The sequence below is a fragment of the Canis lupus genome, chromosome 18, assembly GCF_048164855.1.
Source record: "Canis lupus baileyi chromosome 18, mCanLup2.hap1, whole genome shotgun sequence".
In the NCBI taxonomy this organism is placed as follows: Eukaryota; Metazoa; Chordata; class Mammalia; order Carnivora; family Canidae; genus Canis; species Canis lupus.
The window spans coordinates 53,641,419-53,666,829 of NC_132855.1; the positions used below are offsets into that span (position 1 = coordinate 53,641,419).

General features: G+C 38.8%; 1 protein-coding gene across 10 annotated transcripts in view; it reads left to right on the forward strand.

The window, feature by feature from the left end:
* Window positions 1-24,764, forward strand: part of AHCYL2 (adenosylhomocysteinase like 2) — a 163,193-nt gene extending 138,429 nt beyond the window's left edge. For all 10 annotated transcript variants that reach the window (XM_072784525.1, XM_072784526.1, XM_072784533.1 and 7 more), the window contains 11 exons: window positions 515-621; window positions 2,644-2,760; window positions 5,512-5,575; window positions 6,068-6,156; window positions 7,699-7,769; window positions 10,342-10,436; window positions 17,664-17,762; window positions 19,417-19,485; window positions 19,584-19,662; window positions 20,968-21,088; window positions 21,660-24,764. In XM_072784525.1, coding sequence (XP_072640626.1) covers window positions 515-621; window positions 2,644-2,760; window positions 5,512-5,575; window positions 6,068-6,156; window positions 7,699-7,769; window positions 10,342-10,436; window positions 17,664-17,762; window positions 19,417-19,485; window positions 19,584-19,662; window positions 20,968-21,088; window positions 21,660-21,666 — 918 coding nt within the window. In that variant the 3' untranslated portion in view covers window positions 21,667-24,764. The remainder of the gene's footprint in view (window positions 1-514; window positions 622-2,643; window positions 2,761-5,511; window positions 5,576-6,067; window positions 6,157-7,698; window positions 7,770-10,341; window positions 10,437-17,663; window positions 17,763-19,416; window positions 19,486-19,583; window positions 19,663-20,967; window positions 21,089-21,659) is intronic.
* The last annotated feature ends 647 nt before the right edge of the window (window positions 24,765-25,411 follow it).

The following is a 25,411-nucleotide window of genomic DNA, read 5'->3' on the forward strand; positions in this document are numbered from 1 at the left end:
AGAGTGCCTATGCTTTGGGAGAAGGATTAACGAATACAGTTTTATAACCCATTGTTCTGGGAGGGAAACTAATTATCTGGCTTTATTTAAACTAAGCCTTGACTGAATATATTTGAAGTCCTGAATGTAACTGTTAGAAATATGCTAATATCAAGGCCAGGCTTTCTGAATATCTATAGCGCATTCAAGAACTGGTTGTCTAGATAACCACTGAAGCCATTAGTTCATAAGAAAAATCCTCATTTCATTGCTATGTATTTTGATACAGTAAGTGTGTTATGTGGGAAGGTGATTTGGCTATAATAAGCATTACAATTGGCTTTTCACCCTCCATTGTCTTTTACTTAGAGTAATGACTGGTCATTATATTGGCTTTCAGTAACTTTGCATAACCATATGGGAAAGTTGAAGTATCTGTAAATTGGCAGTTAGAAATTGGGTTAAAAGACCCAGAGCAACACTGGAATCCCTGAGACTTCAGTAAAATCAATATTATTGATGCTTATTATTGCAGATATTGGATGATGGAGGGGATCTTACTCACTGGATTTATAAGAAGTATCCTAATATGTTCAAGAAAATCAAAGGCATAGTAGAGGAGAGTGTTACTGGAGTCCATAGGTAAGATTTGACATGTGCACACCTGGTTTTATGCAGCCTAGATATTTATTCTGATAATCACATTCCTATAGAATACATTATGTTAAAAATTGAACCTGCCATGAGGTGATGAGATTTGAGTCTGCACACTTATTTTTGTTTTTTTAAAGATTTTATTTATTTATTCACGAGAGACACAGAAAGAGAGAGAGAGACATAGGCAGAGGGAGAAGCAGACTCCCTGCAAGGAGCCAGATGTGGGACTCCACCCTGGCCTTCGGGATCACAACCTGAGTTGAAGGCAGACACCCAACTACTAAGCCACCCAGGCATCCCTGCACACTTAGTTTTTATAAATTAACAATGCAAATAACAAACCAAAAATTGAGAGTGGGGACAGGTACGGAAGTGTGGTCCTCATGTTTTCTAGCCATTGTAATGAAATGACTGCTTGTCCTTTTTAGATGAATTCATTCATTCCATAGATAAATTTAACTTATCTATTCCATAGATAAATTTAACTTAATTTAACTTCTACAGTGAGCCAGGAACTTCTAGGAACTGTGCTAGGGTTCTAGCAGTGGTCAAAACAGCAAAAACTTGGATCCTCGTAGAGCTTATATTTTTACTTACAGAACAAGAATTTAGGGTTCTATTTCTCAGGTGAGCAATAATTCCCTTGATAAAATTGAAATAATTTCTGATTATTTTTATTCTCTCATCAAGAACTGAAAGTATGAAATAGAAGTTTTAGGGAAGTAAATTCTGAATAAGCCACCATCACTGCTTCAATATATTGTGATCTTTTTTTTTTTAATTTTATTTATTTATTCATGAGAGACAGAGAGCGAGAGAGAGGCAGAGACACAGGCAGAGGGAGAAGCAGGCTCCATGCAGGGAGCCCGATGTGGGACTCGATCCCGGGTCTCCAGGATCATGCCCTGGGCTGAAGGCAGCGCTAAACCGCTAAGCCACCTGGGCTGCCCCGTGATCTTTTTTAATATACTGTACCTTCAGACTCTAGAAAGAGATGAATTTTGAATAAAACACTTGGTCCTAATTTTCAATTGATTAAACTTAAAATGAAACTCCTGTATGTAGGGATCCCTGGGTGGCGCAGCGGTTTGGCGCCTGCCTTTGGCCCAGGGTGCGATCCTGGAGACCCAGGATCGAATCCCACGTCGGGCTCCTGGTGCATGGAGCCTGCTTCTCCCTCTGCCTGTGTCTCTGCGCCTCTCTCTCTCTCTCTGTGACTATCATAAATAAATAAAAATTAAAAAAAAAAAAAGAAACTCCTGTATGTAGACATACATATTTATAGGATGTATATGTATTGAGATTATAAAATTGAGACTATTTGAAAGTTAAAATTGTTAGTCATGGGATTAAAATAGCACTTAAAATACCCAGGGCCTGATCTTGGAGACCAAGGATCGAGTCCCACATCGGGCTTCCTGCATGGAGCCTGCTTCTCCCTCTGCCTGTGTCTCTGCCTCTCTCTGTTTCTGTGTCTCTCATGAATAAATAAAATCTTTAAAAATAATAATAAATAAATAAAATTACTCTTTATATAATTTTAAAGGGGAATAAAATTAATAAGCAATTTAAAATTTTACATTTTAATCCTTAAAATTTAAAGGTGATTTGAAGATTTTCCCCAAATATCTTGTAACTAAGATCTTCATTTCTTTTTTTTTTTTAAGACTTTATTTATTTATTAATGAGAGACAAAGGCAGAGACACAGGCAGAAGGAGAAGCAGGCTCCATGCAGGGAGCTTGATGTGGGACTCGATTCCGGGTCTCCAGGACCAGACCCTGGGCTGAAGGTGGCGCTAAACCGCTGAGCCACCCGGGCCACCCCAAGATCTTCATTTCTAAGCTGTAGACAGCTTTTATTTCTCTATATACACCTAATGGGATGAAACTAGCATGTCTCATGCTCTCATGCCTACCCATTCAACATATTTCTGTAATTTGTTCTGAAACTGACAGTAGATTACAGTATCTCGCTGTTTTGTGTTCTTGATTTCCCTCATCCTCAGGTTGTACCAGCTATCCAAGGCTGGGAAGCTATGTGTTCCTGCCATGAACGTCAATGACTCAGTCACTAAACAGAAATTTGACAACCTCTATTGTTGCCGTGAATCAATTCTAGATGGGTAATGTTTTATTATCTTTGGAATGAACTTGAGTTATTGAATTGAGGTTCTGAGTTTGGGTTTTGGTTATTTCTGGAAATGATTCATGTAGCACCTCTGGATCTACCACTATAACATAACTCAAAAATGAATGAATGAATGAATGAATGAATGAATGAATAAAATAACATAACTCAATATTTTGTAACCCAGATCTGCTGTTGCTATCCCTATGACAAGCACATCTATTTTACTTAAAAAATCAGACTAGCCTCTATCTATTGGTGGCCAAGTTTTTACTTTGTTACTGCAAGTCGGTAACTTAAAGTCATAAACAGCTAAGTATTTTTGATGATTTGGGAAAGGGCTCCTGGTATTCCTATTCTAGATCATGTTACCACTTTTAAAATTCCAACCAGCATTTAATTCTCTGGCCATCTGGAAAGTTGAGGTGAGCAAAGGGTCAATCCCAGAGGCATAGCCAGTTTTTCAAATCTGTAGGGATTATAAATCTGACAAAATCTACTTAGGTATATACCAAATACTGTGTTCTTCTAGTGCCCAGTTTCAGTTTCTACACTTGTGTCTCGATATTCCTTCATCCTTGTTCAGAAGACTCAGTAATACCCTATGTGAAACCATTAAGTTGGTTTAGAATATTGCCAAGCCAAATGGTTTCCATCATGTTTAGGTTAATGGAAAAGCTAAGAAAAGGCCTGTGGGCCACATTATTAACCAGTCTGGACCCGAGGCAGTTTGCAACACCACAGGCGTTAGAGCCAGAAGGCCTCGCTTTGTTCAACTGTTGGCTGTATCATTTAGGTCTTGGAATAGTTATTTAACCTCTCTGCACCTATTCCCTCATCTATAAAATGATGACAATAAGACCTACATCATAGAGTTATTGTGAGAATTAAAATGAGATAAGGTAAGAACCTGGTGTTTAACATTAGTTCCCTTGCCCTTCTTTCTAGAATCCTTCTATAGAGCCAATAGTATTATCAGATAGATTGGACATTTAAGTGAATTCTCAATCCATCAGTGTGTTTATAGACTGTCCCTCGTTCTGGCTACATAAAAGAGTTATAGCTTACGTGAATAGCTTTGATGAATAGCTTTGCACCTGATATCCCTTTGGAAAGAGAGGCAGAAGAGCCCAAGAGTAAAGCAAAGGAGGCTCATAAATATAATCTATTGGTTTTCTTTGCTATAATAGCCATTCCAGGACCATTCTAAACCATGACTTTTGAGTATGATAGCCCAGCCAGACTTACTCTCTTCACTCAACAAGAAATGCTTCTGCCCTTAATTGATATATTTTTAAAAATTTGTTTATTTATATTTATTTATGTTAAGATCCACTGTTACATTAGTTTCAGGTGTACAATATAGTGATTCAGCAATTCTGTCCATCACTTGATGCTCATCACAAGTACACTCCTTAATTCCCATCACCTGTTTCACCCATCTTCCCACCTACCTTCCCTCTGGCAACTATCAATTTGTTTATAGTTAAGAGTCTGTTTCTTTAAAGAAAAAAAAAAGCCTGTTTCTTGGCTTCTCTCTCTCTCTCTCTCTCTCTCTCTCTCTCTCTTCTCTCTCTCTCTCTCTCTCTCTCTTTCTCTTTTTCCTGTACTCATTTGTTTTGTTTTTTCAATACCATTTATGAGTGAAAGCATATGGTATTTGTCTTTTCCCGACTGGCTTATTTCACTAAGCATGTGCTCTTCAGCTCCATCCACGTCATTGAAAATGGCAAGATTTCATTCTTTTTTTCTGGCTGAATAATGTTTGACATTTTTTTAGTTGCACTGGGGCTCATAGAATTGTACTAGTTCCTTTCGAGGAGTTGTCAAACCATTAAAAAGACTGGATTCCTACTTTGCCTTTGGGGCATTTATAGAATGTTTTCAACAGCAGAGGTAAGGGTAAGTGAATAGAAAGAGTCACAAATATTTGTAGGAACTGTCTATCTCAGAATAGGCTAGTTTTAGTTGAAAACTTTCTTCTGCCTAATGAGGAATGATTCCTAGAGAAAGGACACTGGCTAAACCCAAGGAGAAACCAGAACCTATTCCTGAAACCAGAACCTATTCCTACAAGTTCTTCCAAGAGACTCTAAAAACAGTAAGGACATTTTTTTCCAGCTTCATAGAGCATCAGAGACAAAGAAGCAGAGCATGTTTGAGAAAGAATCAGCCCCAGCAAGCTCACTATCTCATGTAGTCAGTACTGGTGGGTTTCAGAGCTCTTCTCCATCTAGCTGCCCATTACCTTCTGTGTGGAATTAATGAGGGAGCTGTTGGCCCTTCTGACACTACTAAATGTAGCACTCGTTTATCAGGGTTTTCTTTTATGTTCCTGTCTCATTCAATAAGGTAGAATAATGTTTCCATTAAGCTAGAGATTTGCCTCCTAAGTAAAAAAAATGTTTTTTTCTTCTATTATTTCCAAAAACTATATAACAAATGTATATATATATTGCTTTTTACTTAAAAGTTACTTTGTAGTCTACAGCTTCTTCCCTTCTGTACCACTCCCAAGACAAGAGGAAAAAAGAGAAAGAGCCCTCCCATATAGATGGAAATGATTGGATAGCATGAAGTGAGAAAATACATATTTTATTCAACCTTTCTTTCTAGTTATTAGATAACATAGAAACCAGGCTTCCTTTCAAAATGGAGCAAACATACATAAAAACAAAGGGACCCAATCTAACCTTAAAGGAGAAACGAGAAGATTTTTCTGACTTAATGGTTTTTCTTCCCCTAGACTTAAAAGGACAACAGACATGATGTTTGGTGGAAAGCAGGTGGTGGTCTGTGGCTATGGAGAGGTAAAGCTTAATTTTGTCACTTCCTAGGTGTATAAAATGTTATTTTGGTAAAATATTTTAATATTTGACTTTTTAATTTAATGAATGTGAGAATACATTCACTCACCACTCTCTAGGTGGGGAAAAGGGTAACTTTAGAGGCCCTCTGGTTAAAGTACAATCTTTCTTTTTCCCTTTGCATTTTTGCCATTTTTTCTTAAGTTGATTTTCTGGCTTGTTCCAGTGCACTGTTAGTGTTGTTCTCTTAGCTTGTGTTTTGATTATAAACTGTGAATGTGGGTGTTCTTATGTACATGCATGTGCTAAACAGGGGCTAGGAGTTTGTTTATGAACTGCATTCATTTATTTGTTTTTTCTTGTTTTTCCCCAAGCATAAATCTATTCAGTGGAATTCCTTTTGGGGGTGGAAAATGGGGTACCGTTTACCAGAAGCTTTGAGATGTTGTTTTCTCACTGACTTTCCTTATTATGTGTACTTTCTCTCCTCTTCAGGTGGGGAAAGGGTGCTGTGCTGCTCTAAAAGCCATGGGCTCTATTGTGTATGTAACGGAGATCGATCCCATCTGTGCTCTTCAAGCCTGGTAAGCACGCAAAAGAGACTTGCTTTTTCCTCTATGCCATCATTACTGAGATCTTGTAATTGTCGCCAAAGAATGGCCTGGTTAATGCCACATTTTATCTTGGGGATCCCAGGTCCTGAGAGATGCTGCTATTAACTATAAGCTTCTCTCTTTTAAAGATCAAGTAGCTTTGCTCTGAGGAAACAGAAACTATCAGAGAAGCTAAAATTTTGAATTCCTGTGGAAATAATAAGAGGAGATGCCTTGAGCCAAAGAACAAGTAACTCCTTATCTTCTCCATGTATAATCCTCCTTTTTTTTGAAGTATGCTCTATGCCCAGTATGAGACTTGAACTCACAGACTCCAAGATCTAGAATTGCATGCTCCACCATCTGAGCCAGCCAGGCACCCCAACCCTTCTCCCTTTGAAAACAATGATCAAAAAAGAAATAAGTTGGCATCAGATCCTTTCTGATGTGATGCACTAAAAAGAACACTTCTGTGGTATTCTTCCCCTAAATGTATAACCTGATTTGCATCAGGAGGAAACATCAGGCATATCCAAATAAGATCTGCTGTCTCTGAGTGAAAGGTATATGGTAGTTTGTACTATTTTTTGTAATTCCTAAGTTTGAAATTATTTCAAAATTAAAGGTTTAAAAATAGGGGCAGCCCCAGTGGCCCAGCGGTTTAGCGCTGCCTTCAGCCCAGGGTGTGATCCTGGAGACCCGGGATCAAGTCCCACACCGTGCTCCCTGCATGGAGCCTGCTTCTCCCTCTGCCTGTGTCTCTGCCTCTCTCTCTTTCTCTCTTTCCGTCATGAATAAATACATCTTTAAAAAAAAAAGAAGGTTAAAAAATAGTTCCTGTCTCATCCATAAAATGTAGTTAATGATGCCTACCTTAAAGAGTTGCAAAAGTTCAGTAATTATATAATTGTTACATATGATTATATATAATATAATAAATATATAATTCCATAAAGTATAGAACTGCTGTCACATAATAAATGCTCACTAAATGGTAGATATTATTAAAATTGCTTCTTGCCATCCTCAGCAGAATGGAAATACCAGTTTCTAAAAACTATTGCAGAGCTGCAATGTCTGTAGCCTCCAAAACCCACCCAGTCTTGAAAGATTGAAAGGAACAATCAGAAAAGTAAGAGGAAAACCAGGAGAGAACAGTGTCATGGACTTTGTTCTTTGTTCTTGGTATCCAAGAGATTGTTGATGATCTTGGGGAGAATAGTTTCAATGGGATAAGATTCAGTGGCTAAATTGTACTTTCTAGAAACTCAGTTTGGGAATCTAATGGTAACCTCTGGCTCCCTATTTTTAGGAAGATTTAAGTTGCAGTGATGCAAAGGAACCTTTATTTCTGTCCTGTATGAACTAAGGGATGGTTTGAATTTTTCACTGCTAAGAATAATATAGCTATATCAAGAAGTGACAGTGACAGTGTAGGTATCGAAGGAACTTGGTTATAGCTTTTGAGGTTCTGTGGCAAAAGGCTTCCAAATGCCTATTTTCAGGTTAATTCATGATGCTTTCTTTTTACAGTATGGATGGATTTCGACTGGTGAAATTAAATGAGGTCATCCGGCAAGTGGATATTGTTATCACCTGTACAGGTATGATTTTGACCTGTACAGTGGGGTGGTACTTGGGAATACTTTCATGAAACAAGTGAAAAATTACTGGAAACATTCTGAATAAAACCAAATTTGAAAAGCCACATACAGGGATCCCTGGGTGGCGCAGCGGTTCGGCGCCTGCCTTTGGCCCAGGGCGCGATCCTGGAGACCCCGGATCGAATCCCACATCGGGCTCCCGGTGCATGGAGCCTGCTTCTCCCTCTGCCTGTGTCTCTGCCTCTCTCTCTCTCTCTCTCTGACTATCATAAATAAATAAAAATTAAAAAAAAAAAAAGCCACATACAGATGTCTACAAAACCAGTCAATCTTTCACATTCTTCCTACCTCTTTAGAACTCTGACCAAAAGTATACCATCTAGGTCATCCCTAGAGGAAAGTTTCTCTTTAACTGTTCTATATTTCCATCCATCTACCAAGGAGATGACTAGAGATAAGTTTTATTTGGGAAGCCAGATCTTATATTTGTACATTTGATTTTTTTATTTTGCCTCCAAAAATAATGTCTATTTCTTCTTAGTCTCTGCAATTAAAGCAGGCCTAGAGCAAAATTCATAGTTAGCAAAAGTGGGAAAGGTAGTTGTTTTAATTCCCAAAGAAGTAGATTGGAGTTTTAGAGAGAAATATGCAGAAATGGCTAGTTTCCTTGGACTGAGATACTTTGTCTTTATGATGATGGGACCACAAACTGCTAGAACACTAGTTTTTATTTGTAAAATTATATTTTAGAGGAGGAAAATCAGAATATTTGAGAATAAAAATATATTTGTAGCTTCGGGCTGAGATGAGGGCAGAGAAGAAGGACCATAAGAAGCTATTCTTGCTTCCCATCATTCCCTTCATGTCTTTTTTTTTTATAGCTTTATTGGAATGTGATTCACAAACTATACATTTCATTCATTTTAAGTGCACAGTTCAATATTTTCTAGCCAATTCACAGGGTCATACAATCATCACCATCACCTAATTTTTTTATTGAGATATAATTCACATATCATAAAATTTACCCTTTTAAATATATAGTTCATTGGTTTTTAGTGAAGTCATACAATGTCTAATTTCAGAGACTTCATCACTCCAGAAACCCCATACCATTAGAAGTCAGTCCTCATTCTTTCACTCTACCTTTCTCCAGCCCTATGCAACCACAAATTTCTGTGTTTTTATAGGTTTGCCTATTTCTTACCAATGAAATCACAGTATGTGGTCTTTTGTGACTGGCTTTTTTTACTTAGCATAGTATTTTCATAGTTCATCTATATGGTAGTATGTGTTGATATTTCATTCCTTCTTATTGCTGAATTATATTTCATTTTAAGGATATACCACATTTTGTTTATCAATTCATTAGTTGATGGTCACTTGAGTTGTTTTCACTTCTTGGCTATTTTGAATAATGTTGCTATAAACATTGTGTACAGTGTTTTTCTACAAACATGTTTCCCACCCTTGTGAATATATACCTGCCTATATATGCCTTAGAATTGCTGGATCATATGATGATAACTCTTTTAATATTTTTAGGAATTGCCAAGTTTTTCCAAATAGACGGCACCATTTTACAATTCCACCAAGAATGCATGGATGTTACAATTTCTCCACATCCTTGCCAACACTTGTTATTGTCTGTTGTTTTTATTATAGCCGTCCTAGGGGGTGTGAAATGGTGTTTCATTGTGATTTTGTTTTTTAAGATTTTATTGTCAAATAATCTCTACACCCAATGTGGGGCTCAAACTCATAACTCCAAGATGGAGAGTCACACACTCCACCAACTGAGCCAGTGCACCCCTCATTGTAGTTTTGATTTGCATTTCCCTAATGATTAATAATGTTGAATATCTTCTCATGTGCACGTTGACACATCTTTTGTACTTCTTTTGAGAAATGTCTTTTCAGATCCTTTGCTCATTTTTAAATTGGGTAATTTGTCCTTTTATTATTGAGTTATAAGACTTCTTTTTTTTTTAAAAAAAAAAAAAAAAACACCCATGACTTTTAGAAAGGAAGTTGGTGGTTTTATTATTTTTATTTATTTATTTATTTATTTTAATTTTTATTTATTCATGATAGGCACACAGTGAGAGAGAGAGAGAGGCAGAGACACAGGCAGAGGGAGAAGCAGGCTCCATGCACCGGGAGCCTGACGTGGGATTCGATCCCGGTCTCCAGGATCGCGCCCTGGGCCAAAGGCAGGCGCCAAACCGCTGCGCCACCCAAGGATCCCTAAGACTTCTTTATAAATGTTGGATTCAAATCCTTTATCAGTTATATGATTTGCAAATATTTTGTCCCATTCGTGGTTGTCTTCTCACTTTCTTGGTGGTATCATTTGTAGCACAAGTCTGTTTTTTCTTTGGTTGCTTGCGCTTTAGGTGTTATATCTAAAAAACCATTGCCTAACAGAAGACCACAAAGATTTATTCCTGTGTTCTACTAAGAGTTTTATAGTTTTAGCTCTTATATTTAGGTCAAGTTAAATTTCACATATGATGTGAGGTAGGGGTCCAACTTCATTTCTTTTCATGTGGATATCTCTTCTATTTTTAAGGTAACAAGAATGTGGTAACCAGAGAGCACTTGGACCGTATGAAGAATAGCTGCATCGTTTGTAACATGGGACATTCCAACACGGAGATTGACGTGGTAAGATTAAGTAATTCATTGTTGGGGGCTTTTTTCTCTCCTTCCCAAGAAATATAAACTGGAAAAGGAAAGAGAAGAGTCATCAAGCCATCCTAAATATGACTGTCCTAGCAGAGCTGTCCATAGTCTATTCACTTACTAGCCCTTATGACCTGTGCTTGTGGATACCATAAAACTTCTTCATCTCAGTCATTTCAAACGAGTCTTTTCTTCCACCCATGCTTGATATCTACTTACACTGTAAGCCATTTTATCTATCACTTTGGTTCTCTAATTTGATTATATTCACCCTAAAATTATCCAATCCAACATAACACTTGGTCCTACTACGTTGCCCAAGTAATAGTTAATAGAAGTGTTATTTATTTCTTTTCAGACTTACCAAAGTATCTCTCAGTGTGACTCTCACTCTGGTTTTAAATTTTTATGGCATTTTTCTGGCACAACTGTATTTCTCTCTGGGTATATGGCTCAAGCAAAGCATGCTTTCATCTGCCCTGAGGGCTGCTCTGATTGAGCTTCAGCATTGCCAGGTAAGGATCAGTTGATATATTGAGAGTCTTTTGGATAATATCTATTTTAAATGGTTTCTCTTTTTAACTCTGCTATATTCTTCTGTTATTAAAAATAGCTGGAAAAACAACTGAGCAAAGCCTATTTCTACTCTTGAGGTTTCTGAGTGGCATGGCTCCATTATTCTGTTTTATCAGGTTATTTTGCTCATAATAATTAATTTATCTTTTCAATACTGAAATTTAAATATTGAATGGTTCCCCCTTTTTTTTATTAAGTTTCACTTATGTGCCATACTGCCTTTTTACTAGTCAAAGATATTAATATTTTTAAAACTATCTAGCACATGATTGTCCTTTTCTGAATTAATCTGCTTAGAGAGCCCCCAAATGGGAAAAGCTTAAGGGAAGTAGTCATCTCTGAGCTCTAAAGAGAAATTTTCTCAGTAAGGAAAGAGGGAAGGAATTTTCTCTGCTAAATCCTCCAGCTCTTAAATAAAACAATTCCAAATGTAATCATGTAATTTTTATATTTTTACTTTATCTCATTTCATCCTCTTGAGTATCCCACAAGGCATTATTCTTATTCTCGATTTTCAATTGGAAAACAAAGACTTAAAGTCCATTGTTCAGTCGTGTACAGTGATCCAAAAATGAAACTGGACCACAAAAATCAGGATTTTTTTACTTCTAGTCCAGTTTTTGTTTTGTTTTGTTTTCCTGTACATTGTACTATTACCTCTTCATGATTTCTAGGTAAGCTTCAAATTGTGATGGTAATCTCCTCTAATGGCAATCCAGACATAAGTAATCTCTTAGGATAAAGGCGAGGAGACTACCTTCAATCATAAATATTTATTGTGTGATTGCATATGCCAATGCTGTTCTAGATGCTTGGAGTCAGTGAACAAAACAGGCACAGATTCCTGCCGTCCTAGAGTTTACATTTTTGAGGAGAAAAAAGACAATAAACATAATAAATAAAATTTATAGTATGCTAGAAGGCAAAAGCACATGGGAAAAAGAAAAAGTAGACCATGATAAGGGGAATCAAGAGTGTCAGGTTATAATTTTAAGTAGTGGGATCAAGGTATAAATCTCATTGAGAAGGTGATGTTTGAACAGACTTGAAGGAATTAGCCATGGATGGATTTTTAGGTAAAGAACATTTCATGAGGGCAGCCCGGGTGGCTCAGTGGTTTAGCACTGCCTTCAGCCCAGGGCCTGATTCTAGAGACCCAGGATCAAGTCCCATGTTGGGCTCCCTGCATGGAGTCTGCCTCTCCCTCTACCTGTGCCTCTGCGTCTCTCGGCTCTGTGTCTCTCATGAATAAATAAAACCTTTTAAATTAATTAATTAATTAATTAATAAAACATTTCATGAACAGCCAGAGTAGATATCCTGAGGCAGGAGTGTGCCTAATCTGTTTGAGGATCAACAATGAGGCCAGTGTGGTTGGAGCAGAATGAGCATGGGGCAGGAAAAAGTGGAAGATGGGGTTAGAGAAGGAATGGGCCAGATTTTATGCGGTCTCATAATATATTATAAATTCCTGATTATATTCTGAGAGAAATAGGATGCAATTGTCAGATTCCTAATAATCTGACTTCTGTTATAAAAAGATGACTTTAAAAAAAAAAAAAAAGGATGACTTTTATTTTAAAAGGAAAAGGATCTGACTGCTGTGGGTACTAGACCTAGTTTTGCAGGAATTGCTGGGTAGCTCCCAGTATCCGGCACTGATAGCCGAGGGCTGTGTCTCAATTCTCTTTGTGCTCTTCTTAGGAAAAGGTATATGACTAAACTAAATGGTCCAGAAAGGCAGAAGCTCACTCAGAAGGGCTTCAGGAAAGTTAAGTTACTCAACCTTTGATGATAGTGTCACAGGGCATAGAAAATGAAATTTAAGGAAATAGCAAACTCTACTAGTAACTTAAACCAGAATGTTCATTCACTATTTAATCTGTATTGAATAATTCCTCTGCTTTGTGCTGAGTATTTATGGGCTAAAGAAATAGCGAAAAGCATTCCTGTTCTTGTGGTATTTATATTCTAGTGCAGGACACAGACAATAAACAAATAGATAGTTTCATCAGTTAGTGCCTAGTATTGAAGAAAAACAGCAAGGTGGGGACATTGAAGATGATATTTTAGTTAAGGTGATTAAGGAAGGTCTCTTTGAGGAGATTACATTTGAACAAAAACATGAATAAGTTGAAGGAATAAACCATCTGAGCATTCTATTCAGAGAGAATGGTGGGTAAAAGACGCTGAGGTAGAAATAGGCTTGAAGTTGGAGGAAAAGAAAAGAGGTTATTGAGGCAGGAACAGGGTGGGCAAGAGAATGAGAATAAGGCAGCTGAAGGAGGATAGTGGGTTATGTAGGTCTTTGTGGGCCCCAATAAGGACTTCAGATTTTATTCTAGGTACAAGGGAAGCTGTTAGAAGCCATTCCAGGGGTGCCTGGCTGGCTCAATCAGTGGGGCATGCGACTCTTGATCTTGGAGTCATGAGTTCAAGCCCCGTGTTGGGCATATATAGAGATTACTTCTTCTTTTTTTTTTTTTTTAAAGGAAGCCATTCCAATGGGGAAGTTTTGACAAGGTGACTGACAAAATCTGATTTGTTTTAACAGATTACTCTGGCTGTGTAAGAAAGAAAGTATAAAGAAAACACTTCTGGAGCTTGAGTAGTGATAGGGACAATAGGAGGCTCTTTCAGTATTTCCAGTGATAGATGACATGAGTAAGCAGTGGAGGTGATGTATTGTGAAGGTAGGTCAATTGGGATTTGCTAAATGGCTTGGATGCAGGGAGTGAAAAAAGAGGAAAGTCTCTGTAAGTTATCTGAGTGAAACAGTGAAGGAGAATGATCTAGTAAATTTTTCCAGATTTTTTTTTTATTTTTTTCAAGATATTTTTAGCAATAAAAAATGTAAGGTTTTTAGGTTTTTTTTTTGGGGGGGGGAGTGTTGTAGGAATTTTACCTAACCTTGAGATGTTGACTGCTACCTTTCTAGGAAGGAATAGCTCATCAAAATAGTTGGTCACTTAGAAAACTGCATTTTTTTCTGACAGATATTAATGCTGTGAATACTTAGAGAACCTGTGATAGGGATTGTGCTTTTACCTGCATTTTGGCCATGTCTCTCTTTGGTTGTTTCCTTTTCTCTTGAAAACAGACCTACTTACTCATACGCATCACATAGATGGCCTGTGTGATTGTAAGCTTCACAATTCAAGTGGCTAAACCATTATGTATACATACTTTAAAAGTTTATGCCAGCAAAAGAATTAGAACCTGAGATTTGCTATTAACTCTGCATTTCGCAGGACTAGAACCACAGTTGTTCTCCCTGAAAAAAATTGATACGCACTGTCCAAAATCAATTTGTGCAAGCATAATAATTTACAGTGAGATATACAACTTGTTTGGCAACCTAGTAAGGAACCTTTTTCCTGATAGATTGCTTAGTGATTATAAATCAACAGAAAAGACATTGGGATGCTTTTAAGAGAAATTTTTAAAATATTTATTTATTTGAGAGAGAGAATATGCATGCAAGGGGAGGGGCAAAGGGAGAGGAAGAGAAAGAATCTCAAGCAGACTGTGCAAGGAGCCAGTTGCAGGGCTTGATCTCATGATCCTGAGATCATGACCTGAGCCAAAATCAAGTGTCACACACTTAATTGACTGAGCCATCCAGGAGACACCCCCTTATAAAACTGTGCAGATCATGGGAAATCCTTCTCCTTCTCTCAAAGAGTGTAACTGTCCCTTAAACTTACTAGGTTATGGGAGCTCCATGAACAGTGCCAGAGATAATTTAACTTAGTTTCTCTTGAAACCTTGTTTTAACTGCCCTCAGGTCTTTTACTTGCACCATAGCCATTGCAGTGCTCTAGCACACTCGTGATGTTCATAAGAAGTGTCCCTTCCTTGATTCCACCATATCTTTTTCTCCCAGGGAAGACCTCCTAAGATAGGAGACTCCTTTTATCATGGTTTTTACTTCCAATCACCAAGATTGCTTGTCCTCTGGAAGATTAAGAGTGTGAGATACTGAGAACTTGAACTACTTTAAAGTTCTATCATCTCAATAAAAAAATACCAGTGTCACCAAGGAATATCTTTTGGCTCTACATGGTTATTGCCCTCTGTGTTGTTATTTCTTTTTTTTTTTAATTTTTATTTATTTATGATAGTTACAGAGAGAGAGAGAGGCAGAGACACAGGCAGAGGGAGAAGCAGGCTCCATGCACCAGGAGCCCGATGTGGGATTCGATCCCGGGTTTCCGGGATCGCACCCTGGGCCAAAGGCAGGCGCCAAACCGCTGCGCCACCCAGGGATCCCTGTGTTGTTATTTCTAAAGGCTAAGGGATTTACCTTATATCCTTAACTTCCCAAAGTGGTCTATTTGCTTAAATTCTTTTTTAACTTTATTTACAGTGTTTGTTTATTTTTAAAAATTTAATTCTAATTTTAAGGTAATAGTTGCTTAGTGTAAAAATTCAAGCAACATAAATATATTTAAAGTAGGAAGTGTAAAACATTTACAAAATTGATATTATAGTATATTATTCTGCAACTTTATTTTTTCACTTAACAATAATGAATAGTTTTCATGTTAACACAATCTACTTTTCTTTTTTTTTAAGATTTTATTTATTTATTCATGAGAGACACACAGAGAGAATGGCAGAGACATAGGCAAAGGGAGAAGCAGGCTCCCCTCGGGGAGCCGGATGTGGGACTTGATCCCTGAACTCCAGGATCATGCCCTGAGCCAAAAGCAGAGCTAAACTGCTGAGCCATCCAGGCGTCCCCAATCTACGTTTTTTTTTAATATAAGAATTGCATAAGGGATCCCTGGGTGGTGCAGCAGTTTGGTGCCTGCCTTTGGCCCAGGGCGCGGTCCTGGAGACCCGGGATCGAATCCCACATCAGGCTCCCGGTGCATGGAGCCTGCTTCTCCCTCTGCCTATGTCTCTGCCTCTCTCTCTCTCTCTCTGTGTCTATCATAAATAAATAAAAAATTAAAAAAACAAAAACAAAAAAAAAGAATTGCATAATATTCCATTGTATGAGATTATCTAGACTTACTTAGCCATTCCCTTATTAAATTACATTTTTTGCTGTTATAAATAACACTGGATTGAACATTTTGGGGCACTTATATTTCTGAACTTGAGCAAGTGTTCTTATAGGATGAAGCCCTAAAGGTGAAACTGATTGGTCAGAGTTTAGGTACATGTAAAATTTTGTTAGCTACTACCAAATTGCTCTTTAGGTAAGGTTGAACTAAATTATGAAACTTGACATCTCAAAACATTTTATATTTCCCATCTACCTAATAAATGGTCTAAAAAATGGTCTAGATCATTAATACAGTCCTGAATATACTGAAATATAATTATGTCTGCCTTTTCCACTAAATTGGTAATGAAAAAATGATACCATCCCTGTCCGTAAATAGCTCACAGTGTTACCATTTATGGACAGGGATGGTCCACAGTCTCATCTATAATAGCGTCCTTTGGGGCACCTATGTGTCTCAGTCAGTTAAGTATCTGTCTTCAGCTTGGGTCATGATTGTGTGGTCCTGGGACTGAGCCCTGTGTCAGGCTCTCTGCTCAGCGGGGAGCCTGCTTCTCCCTCTCCCTCTGCCTTCCTCTCTGCTTACTTGTACTTTCTCTCTCTCTCTCTGTGTGTCAAATAAATAAGTAAAATCTTTTAAAAAAAATAGTGTCCTTTACTATATTGCCTAGAAGATCATATGTATTCAGCAAATGATTATTGTATAACTAAGGTGTTTCTCTATTTGTCTGAAAACTACTGTTTGGCAGAACTTCTCAATTTTACCAACTAAGCCAATGGATGGTTTCAGAATATGGATTCCCTTTCTATTTTAGGCATAGCCTATTGGAAAAAGGAAGTTGTTATCTTAAATCTAAACCCTGTGACCATTACTTGATTGCTGCTGTTAATAAACTTAACATTTCTTCTCTTGTTCTCGGAATATACAATATACAGAAATGGAAGGAGGGTGAGCTGTTGGGAGCTTTACCATTAAGCATTTCTCTAAAGGCTACCTCACATTTGCACTTAGGTCACAAAGCTTCTGTAACTTTAGGGTGAACCACCATCATTGAGAAGGTGGAACCTGGGACATGAGGACATGAAGGCAGAACCTTTGGGCCCCAGCATGCTATATTTAGGACAATCAGCCTTCTCTAACAAATTCCTCTTAGCTTTGATACTCTTTTTTTCTGTTTCTCTTCAGCACTTATGTATTCCGTTTGCTCTGTATTAATTTGCACTTGTTTGCATGTTGCTTTATTAGTATTGTAAAGGCTTTTTCCTCTTCACATATGCATTGTTTTGTATTCCCAGCTAAACTATGAGCTTTTTGAAGGCAGAAACCATGTCTGTGGTTTCTTTTGTATTTCCCATAGCACCTTTTACTGTGCTCAGCAGAGAGTGGGCGTACACTATATGTTGTGGAATGACATCCTGAGTGATCCCTCCCTGGCTGGGCCTAAGATTAAATTCCCTGAAATGGAACAGTCCTAACCAACCCAGGACAGGTATTCTCCATCTGGCATGTTGGTTGCTCCTTTCAACTTGCTATTTGAAATGGCTCCTTCAACATCTTTCCATCCACAAAGTGGGACAAGTCATGGCTGATCATGTGCTTGCTACCTGTGTTGCAGGCAAGTCTGCGGACACCAGAACTGACCTGGGAGCGAGTGAGATCCCAAGTTGACCATGTAATATGGCCTGATGGCAAGAGGATAGTACTGCTGGCAGAGGTAAGACCTGAGATTGGTAAGCAAAATTCACCCCCGATGGCAGAGACTGCAATACCAGGTCCCCTCCTCCGCATGTTCTCTTAAATTTTCAACTCCTCTTTAGCACAAGCTTAACTACTTTACCAGTGGATTTTACATCTAATTGTGAAAGGTCTTTTCATTCAGCAATTAGAAACTATTTTGGTTCCTTACTTTTCACCAATTATCTTGTCTCTCTATGTCACTCTACAGGTTGAGTCAGATAATGACTATTACTGTGGAAGAATTAACGGATAGAACCAATGCCACTTTGAGTGATGCTTATTACAAAGAGATAATGTCATTTGTGGGATGGCTTAATCAGTAAGCACAAAGCAGATATTCTTGACAGTTACTAAACTGTCTTGGGCAAGCTCTGAGAAAGTCATATCTTTGCTGATAGATTCCATGTTTTTGAGTGATCGTTCCTCTGAATTGAGCCAGATGTATAGTATGGTACCTAGCTATATATTGGTTGTGTAATTAATATTTCCCTGCCCTGGCTTCTTCTGTCTCAGACTTACTCTTCACTTTCATTCCACTTAGCCTTCTATGTCAATGTTTGGCCACTTTTCCTTTCTTGAAATCTTCTCTTCCCTAGCCTTAGATTCCTGACAGCAATATTGATACACCCCTGTTCTGACTTTGACAGTTTCTCTTCTTCAGAGAAAGTACCAAAATAATAAGGATAATAATACTTTTCTCAAGTTTTGGTTTTCAGTCAGTTTTCTTTCCTTATTTTTAATTAAAGAAATTGAATATGAAAATATAAAGGTAATACCATCTTCCCCTAGGGACCCTTAAATTTATGTTCAAGTATCTTTACTGTTCTCTTTACCTTTTTTCACCTTATCTCACCTTCTCAAATACTCTAGGGCAACTGTAAAGGGACTGGATTATTTCTTCACAAGTACAGGGAAGGGATGGGCAGGTTGTTAAATATTCATTAATTGCTTTGATATTAGCCAGCTGTCTGGTTACTTATTTCCAGTTGCCCTGGGAGGTCCCATCTAGTAATTTTGATTATAAAAGCAAGCACCAGTTATTTTTGACTACTAAGTTTGAGGGGGGAGAAAGGTGGTCAGGCTTTCTTGGAAACATTCTCCAGTCGTCTCTCTCTAGTCCTTGTATTCTCTGAGTCACCCAGTAGAAAAGGCTATCCTTAAATTCAGTACCAAACTAAGGAAGAAGCACAGAAATTATCACAGCTTCCTAAATTCAAAAGTATCTCCCCTTACAACCTGGAGAGGTTGCCCTTGGATTTGACTACATCCTTGTTTTACAACAATCTTTTAAAGGAATGCCAATACCTCAGAGGGAGGATATTCTGTTGCAGTAAGTAGAAAATTCAGGAGAAATATACTCTTCCTTGGCATAAACCCAGTATCATGTGACCATCTCTATTCCTTTTTACATAATCCCAGAGATCTTTTATCTATTACCTCATCAAATTTTTCAGAACCTTTTAATTCCACTTAAATGTCAATCAATTCATTCCTATGTATTGAACACCCACTTTCTGTCCAGCAATGGTATTTGGGATGTGTTTGGAAAATGGCAGCCATGCTCGTCCCTCACTCCTCAAAGGCTAGAGACTTTGTCCTAACCCATCTGTGTCTCAACCCTTGCTCTCTAGGGCCGTCTGCTGAACCTAAGCTGCTCCACAGTGCCTACCTTTGTGCTCTCAATCACCGCTACTACTCAGGTAGGGCCACCAGAGCGGGAAGGCAGTGGGCTGGGGAGGGTCATTAGACCATCGAGGTCTCACTTGATGCATCAGCATCCATTTCTCTACTTTTCTAGGCACTTGCCTTGATAGAGCTTTACAATGCTCCCGAGGGTCGTTATAAGCAGGATGTCTACCTGTTGCCCAAGAAAATGGGTAAGCATGTACTCTTCCATTCCCATCCTTACCAATGTAGTTCAGAGTTAGAGGCTAGATGAAGTTTGGGGCACTAAATCTCTTATGGATAGGGGAAAAAAAAGATATCTGTATCTTGCAAAGTAGGAGTTTAGATTCCTAGGTTCCATTCCTAGTTGGCTTATCACATTTTCCCCATGAGTTGCCCTAGTGAAATCATTACATTTTGCTATGACTTGGTTTACCTGCCTGTGAATTTTAAGGATTTTCTGTCTTAAAGTATCTTATATGCAAGAATCTCAAAGGAGGCAAAAATCTTCCTCTAAGAAAGAAGACTCTTCTTCTACTTTGTGACATCTGACTTATTACATTTCTAGGCTGCTACATAGCCCCTTTCAGGCTTTCCTCAGACCAAGAAGACTTCTTCATACTACATCTTCTAACTCTGACCTCATTGTCCAGGCCAAAGGAAAAACTGAATAACTTCTGTTAAGACTAGTTATGTGGGTGTTTCATATAAGAGAAACATTAAACTGTCTTGAATTTTTAAAGAAACTGCCTCAAGCACCTGATACTGTATGTTATGAACTCTGGAGGCAAAGATCAGGGAATAAATCAGCTTCTGGTTTTGTTTTGCTTTAGCCCTAAATGCATAGCAACTGTTAGAAATTGACATATTTTCTCTTTACTATATCCTTTGGAAGGATATAAAAGAAACAGAACAGCCTATATTTTGACCGAATGTATAATGAAGTTAAGAAGACCAAACAAATACTTAGAAAATGACATAAAATTCTGAATTATATGTATTCAGGTAATAGAATGTAAAATAAACCCATAAGAACTAAGGATCCTAAAAGCAAAGCAAACAGTATGGTATTATTATTAGATTCCTTTCTAATTCCTTTCTAATATCCTCAGGTGTTAGTTTTCCAGAGTAACGCAAAGTCTAGAGTCTAAGACAGAAGAAAAATTCAAGTTTCTCATTTTTTAGTCTCCTGCTATCCCATCTTTTTTTTTTTTTTTTTTTTTTTTTAGATGCTAAAGATTATTGCTTCTTTCATATCTCCCTTAACTTTCTGGGGAGAAAGAAAGCTTTAAGGACAAGACAGCTAGTAAGAAAGAAGCGTTATGGCTTTGAACAACACTCAGCTTGAAGCTCAAGCAACAACTCCTTAGAATTCTGGGCCAGTGAGCCAGTTGAGCATTTTTCTTTCAGCCTTGGGAATTAGAAGATGTCTTCCAACTTTTTAAGGCCTAGCCTGGAAAGAACAGCCAGACAAGAGGCATGAATGTTTATACCAGGGTTTTTGTGATCTGTTCCAGATGAGTATGTGGCAAGCCTACACCTGCCCACCTTTGATGCCCACCTGACAGAGTTGACAGATGAACAGGCCAAGTATCTGGGACTCAACAAGAATGGGCCCTTCAAGCCTAATTACTACAGGTGCCTTGCCCCCACTCCACCCCTGAAGACAGGAAAGCCTGGGTAGAAAAAACTTTCTGCACTGTCCTTGCATCTTTCATATTTATGTGAACTCAGAAAAAATAAACCCACTCCCCGTCACTGCCACCTCCAAAGGACTCTTTGAGGCCTTCTCCAAGTATTAATGTTCCCTTTCTGAATTTGCCTCCTTTTTTTTAAGATTTTATTTATTTATTCATGAGAGACACAGAGAGAGAAGCAGAGACATAGGTAGAAGGAGAAGCAGGCTCCTTCTGGGGAGCCTGATGTGGGGACTCAATCACCAGACCTGGGATCACACCCTGAACTGAAGGCAGATGCCCAACCGCTGAGCCAACCAGGTGTCCCACCATTTCATCTTCTTGATACGATCTTTACCTCTTTATGGAAAAAATACCGGTCTTTTTCACTGATGTGAAAAAACACCACAAGTATCTACCCTTATCATACACTCCCTGCATCCCTGCTGCTATATACCTTAGGTGGGCTCTTCATGTCCCAGCATCCTCACAAGCCGATAACATCACCCTCTCATCTTTCTTTCTCCCTCTAGGTATTAAGTTCCTGTAATTCAAGCCAGAAGAAATTTTAAGGAATAGAACTCCAAGTCTTTTCTCCACTCCTATACAGAAAAGAACCCAGCAAGCTGCTTCTCCAATCAGCTGCCCGCCGTGCTCACCCTATATGTTAGGCTATTTATTTATTAAAATCTAGAATCCTGTGCCTGTTGCCTTGGCCCAGAGTGTGGTTACTGCCCCGAGGGCTGTGAGAGCCATGAAAGACAGGCTGAGGAAGGAAAGATATGGGGTAATCCTTCCCACTCTATCTTCTGCATCATTCCCCACTGACTTGGAATCCTCAGCAATGGTCATTTGTCTCTTGTCCAGGTTCAGGAATTAGTCCAGGAATTCCAGACTCCTTGTTCCCTGGGGTTTTCTGGAATAAATTTTCAGCAGTTGCCTTTTTCAGCTTTGGCTTTTCCCCAGGTGAGGCCTTTTGGAAGCCACTGAATTAACATGGCCTGGGTTCCCAGCCTTGACCATCACTATCACTGCCTTCTTTATAAAATGACTAGGAAGGAAGGAATGTTATGACTTCGGCAAGCTACATCAAGAACTTAGCTACGCCAGTGCTTATCAGGTGTCTCCTTCCTTACCCAGGACCCCTTTCTTCCTTGAATATTCACCTCTGTTTTAACACTTTCTGGTTCCAAGAGGAATGTGCCTCCATTATTTCCTCAGCAGCCCTGGTGTTTGTCAGATATTTGTGTTACCGTCTTTCTAACCCAACTAAACTTTGCTCAGGAAGTGGGGGCCAGCCTTACTGGGGCCCATAGTTTTACTTGTCATTTAACTGAACAGTTTCCCAGGAAGTTCCTTCTAGACTGGCACTGGCTCAGAAAAGGAGAGTTTGTTATGAAACTCTGCTTCCTGAAATTTCCTCTTATTGCCTAAAACTGCTTTTGAAACTGAGCAGGGAAAGATGTACTTTCCAATGGATTTGAGGGTGGGCTTTGGAAGTGGTATAGGCCATTCAGGCCCACAGTTTGATACTCTGAAGAAGCAGAATGTATGTGTTTGTCTCCTGGGAAGGGCTTTGCAGCTTAACAAGCCAAGCTATACAGAGATGACACTGTAAGCCGTATTCAGATGATTAAAGCTAGTTTGACTAGTTCGAACCTTCTCATACATTCATTTCTTTGGCCTTTGCCATTGATCAAACTGAGATCTGATGTCTCTATGATTTAGTCCATGGTTTTTCTTCTCTCCTGGGATATATTTTTATATTCTTGCCTCTTCCATCTTAGGATTCTATATTTCAGAGGTGGCCTCTTGAGTAACTCCAACATCAAAAAATTAGTAATGTGAGCAGCCTGAAATTTTATGTCCCACATAAGAGTTGGATACCTTTTGGAGATTAACTTGTTGGTCTTAAGGGTTTCATCGGGACCAGACCGGTTTTAAGAGTTAGTCCAGAGTGGCCCTAGAAATCTTGGATGAAGTGTGTCCCTTTCCCCCCCGACAACCTTCTTTAACATTCTCAGATCTGTCTGTCTGTCTGCCTGTTTGTTTGTTTCTTTTCCCATTTTTTTTTTCCTAACCTGGTCTGCCTCATAGTCTCAAGACCAAGATGACTCAAGGAAATGCCACCAGACCATCCAGGATCACTATAACCTTACCAACCCCGATTCTCCTCTCCTATCTCCACCTTCTTCAACTTCCCCTGGTTTTCACATATACTTTCAGCGCTAGTCGGGAAGTGACCTTCCTTTTGGAGGTACGGAGGTGGGCTTTGGGTAAATGGCTACTTGCCTCATTAAATAGTATACAGCCTCAGCCCATAGCATCTGGTTCCTCAGAGGCTGTATATCTTAGCACATACTGGAAAAATGCCACATACATGGCTATATTCTTTCATGAGGAAGATCGTAAATGCTGAAAATTCCACTAGGCCACAAAGTTCTTCCTTTTGCCTACCCAGTTCTGAGTTTTGTATTAATTAATTTAATCTCTTTTGTATTAATTAATTGGATACAGATCTTTGTAATTCATCTTATATCAAGGGGAGATTCCATTAGGCAGATACCTGGACTCTAGCCTATTATGTTCCTAAGCCAAAAATCATAACCTGCTGTTTCTCAGTAAAGCCTGGCTCTCCGGGGAGCAGTTATTACTATGTACTGATCCTGACAGAGCATACCCTGCCTTGCTATAGTGAAGGGGCCCATTCCAAATAAAAAAAGAGCACCCTAGACCTCTAGATTAGGTTGTCAGTGTTGCTGCCCCTGGTGAGATACTTACCTCTGAGTTTCAGATGACCTCCTTTTCCTTTCTCTCTGAGGACCCCATGTCAGCAACCATTAAGAAGTAGGAGGCCCAGGCCTCCTGAGTATTTGGGTTCTACCTTAATGTTGGAATCTGGTCATTTATTCCCGCTACCCTTGGAACCAGGACAAATGTGTCTTCTTCCCTCAAGCTCTCACCTTAGATGCATCCTAGGTATCTGGAAGCATGGGAAAGAAGACTAATCTGCTTGTATATGGCCCTGGCAGGTGGGGATACTTACCATTTTCTCTACAATGAATTCGTGCTAGTTTTCGAGGTCTTTTTTTGCCTTCTTAATGGAAATTCAGGGTTTGTTTTTTGTTTTGTTTTCTTATTAAAAAAGAAAAAAGGTATCAGGTCTACCTTCTGTCTGCCCTCCTACCTCCTCATCCTATCCTCCCATATGAGCACGGCTCCCCATGGCCACATACTCCTGCAAAGCTTTTTTGCTGCTTGGCTTTTCTCTGAAGAGATCTGAAATTGCTGCTCCTGTGGTTTTCTCAAAATTAACTTTGTCATGGTTTTAAAAAAAAAGAAATCAAATGCATTGTTGCATTAAGCTTTTTTAATAAAGGAAAATTATGGAAAGAAAATAGGCAACACCAGCAAATTATATGTAGACAATAAACTAAACTATATATATAATATATATATATATATTATATATATATAATCATCTAGTTCTCATTGTCATCTTACTGAAAGGAAATAAAACCTCTAAGGATCGCCGTTTCTGAGAGGCTCTTGGAAATCTTTATGTCTAAGTGATTGTATTAGATCAGCAATAATGACTATGTAATCTCAAAAGATAAATAAAATATTCTTAAAATGGATTCTTGTCTTGAGAGTATTCCTTGCTTCTGTGAACTACGAATTCAGAGGTAAGAGATGTTTCTGGGCAACTGGCTGGAGAGCCTGCTGTAGGGCAAGCATGTAAAAAGTTGAAGCAGCTACCAAGAGGCATGTTTGAATGGCCTTAGCCTTGGGTCCCTTTTTCCATAGTGGGCCATTCCATTAATATCTTTCCCCCCAACCCACCCCCTGGTTACATGTGTAAAGAACCTGCTTTCTCACAACCATCACCCTAGGGAGTTGAGAAGTGTAGGCCTAAGGCAGAGAAACTAATGTCTGGTTCTAGGTCCCCCAAGTCCTCTGTGTGCTGCCCTTAGCTGGAGATCACAGGAAGCCAGCATCCATGGTTTGGGATTAAAGGGCCCTGGCATCCAGAATCTGACTAAACCCAACCAAAAGGAAGAAATAAATTAATCTGGCAGAGATTTATCTCCCAAGTCAGCTTTTGCCTCAATAAATCAGTAACTAGAAGATTAAATCCAATCTCAACTACCAATAGAGTGGCCAATTTTATTTTTTAATTTATTTATGATAGTCACACAGAGAGAGAGGCAGAGACACAGGCAGAGGGAGAAGCAGGCTCCATGCACCGGGAGCCCGACGTGGGATTCGATCCCGAGTCTCCAGG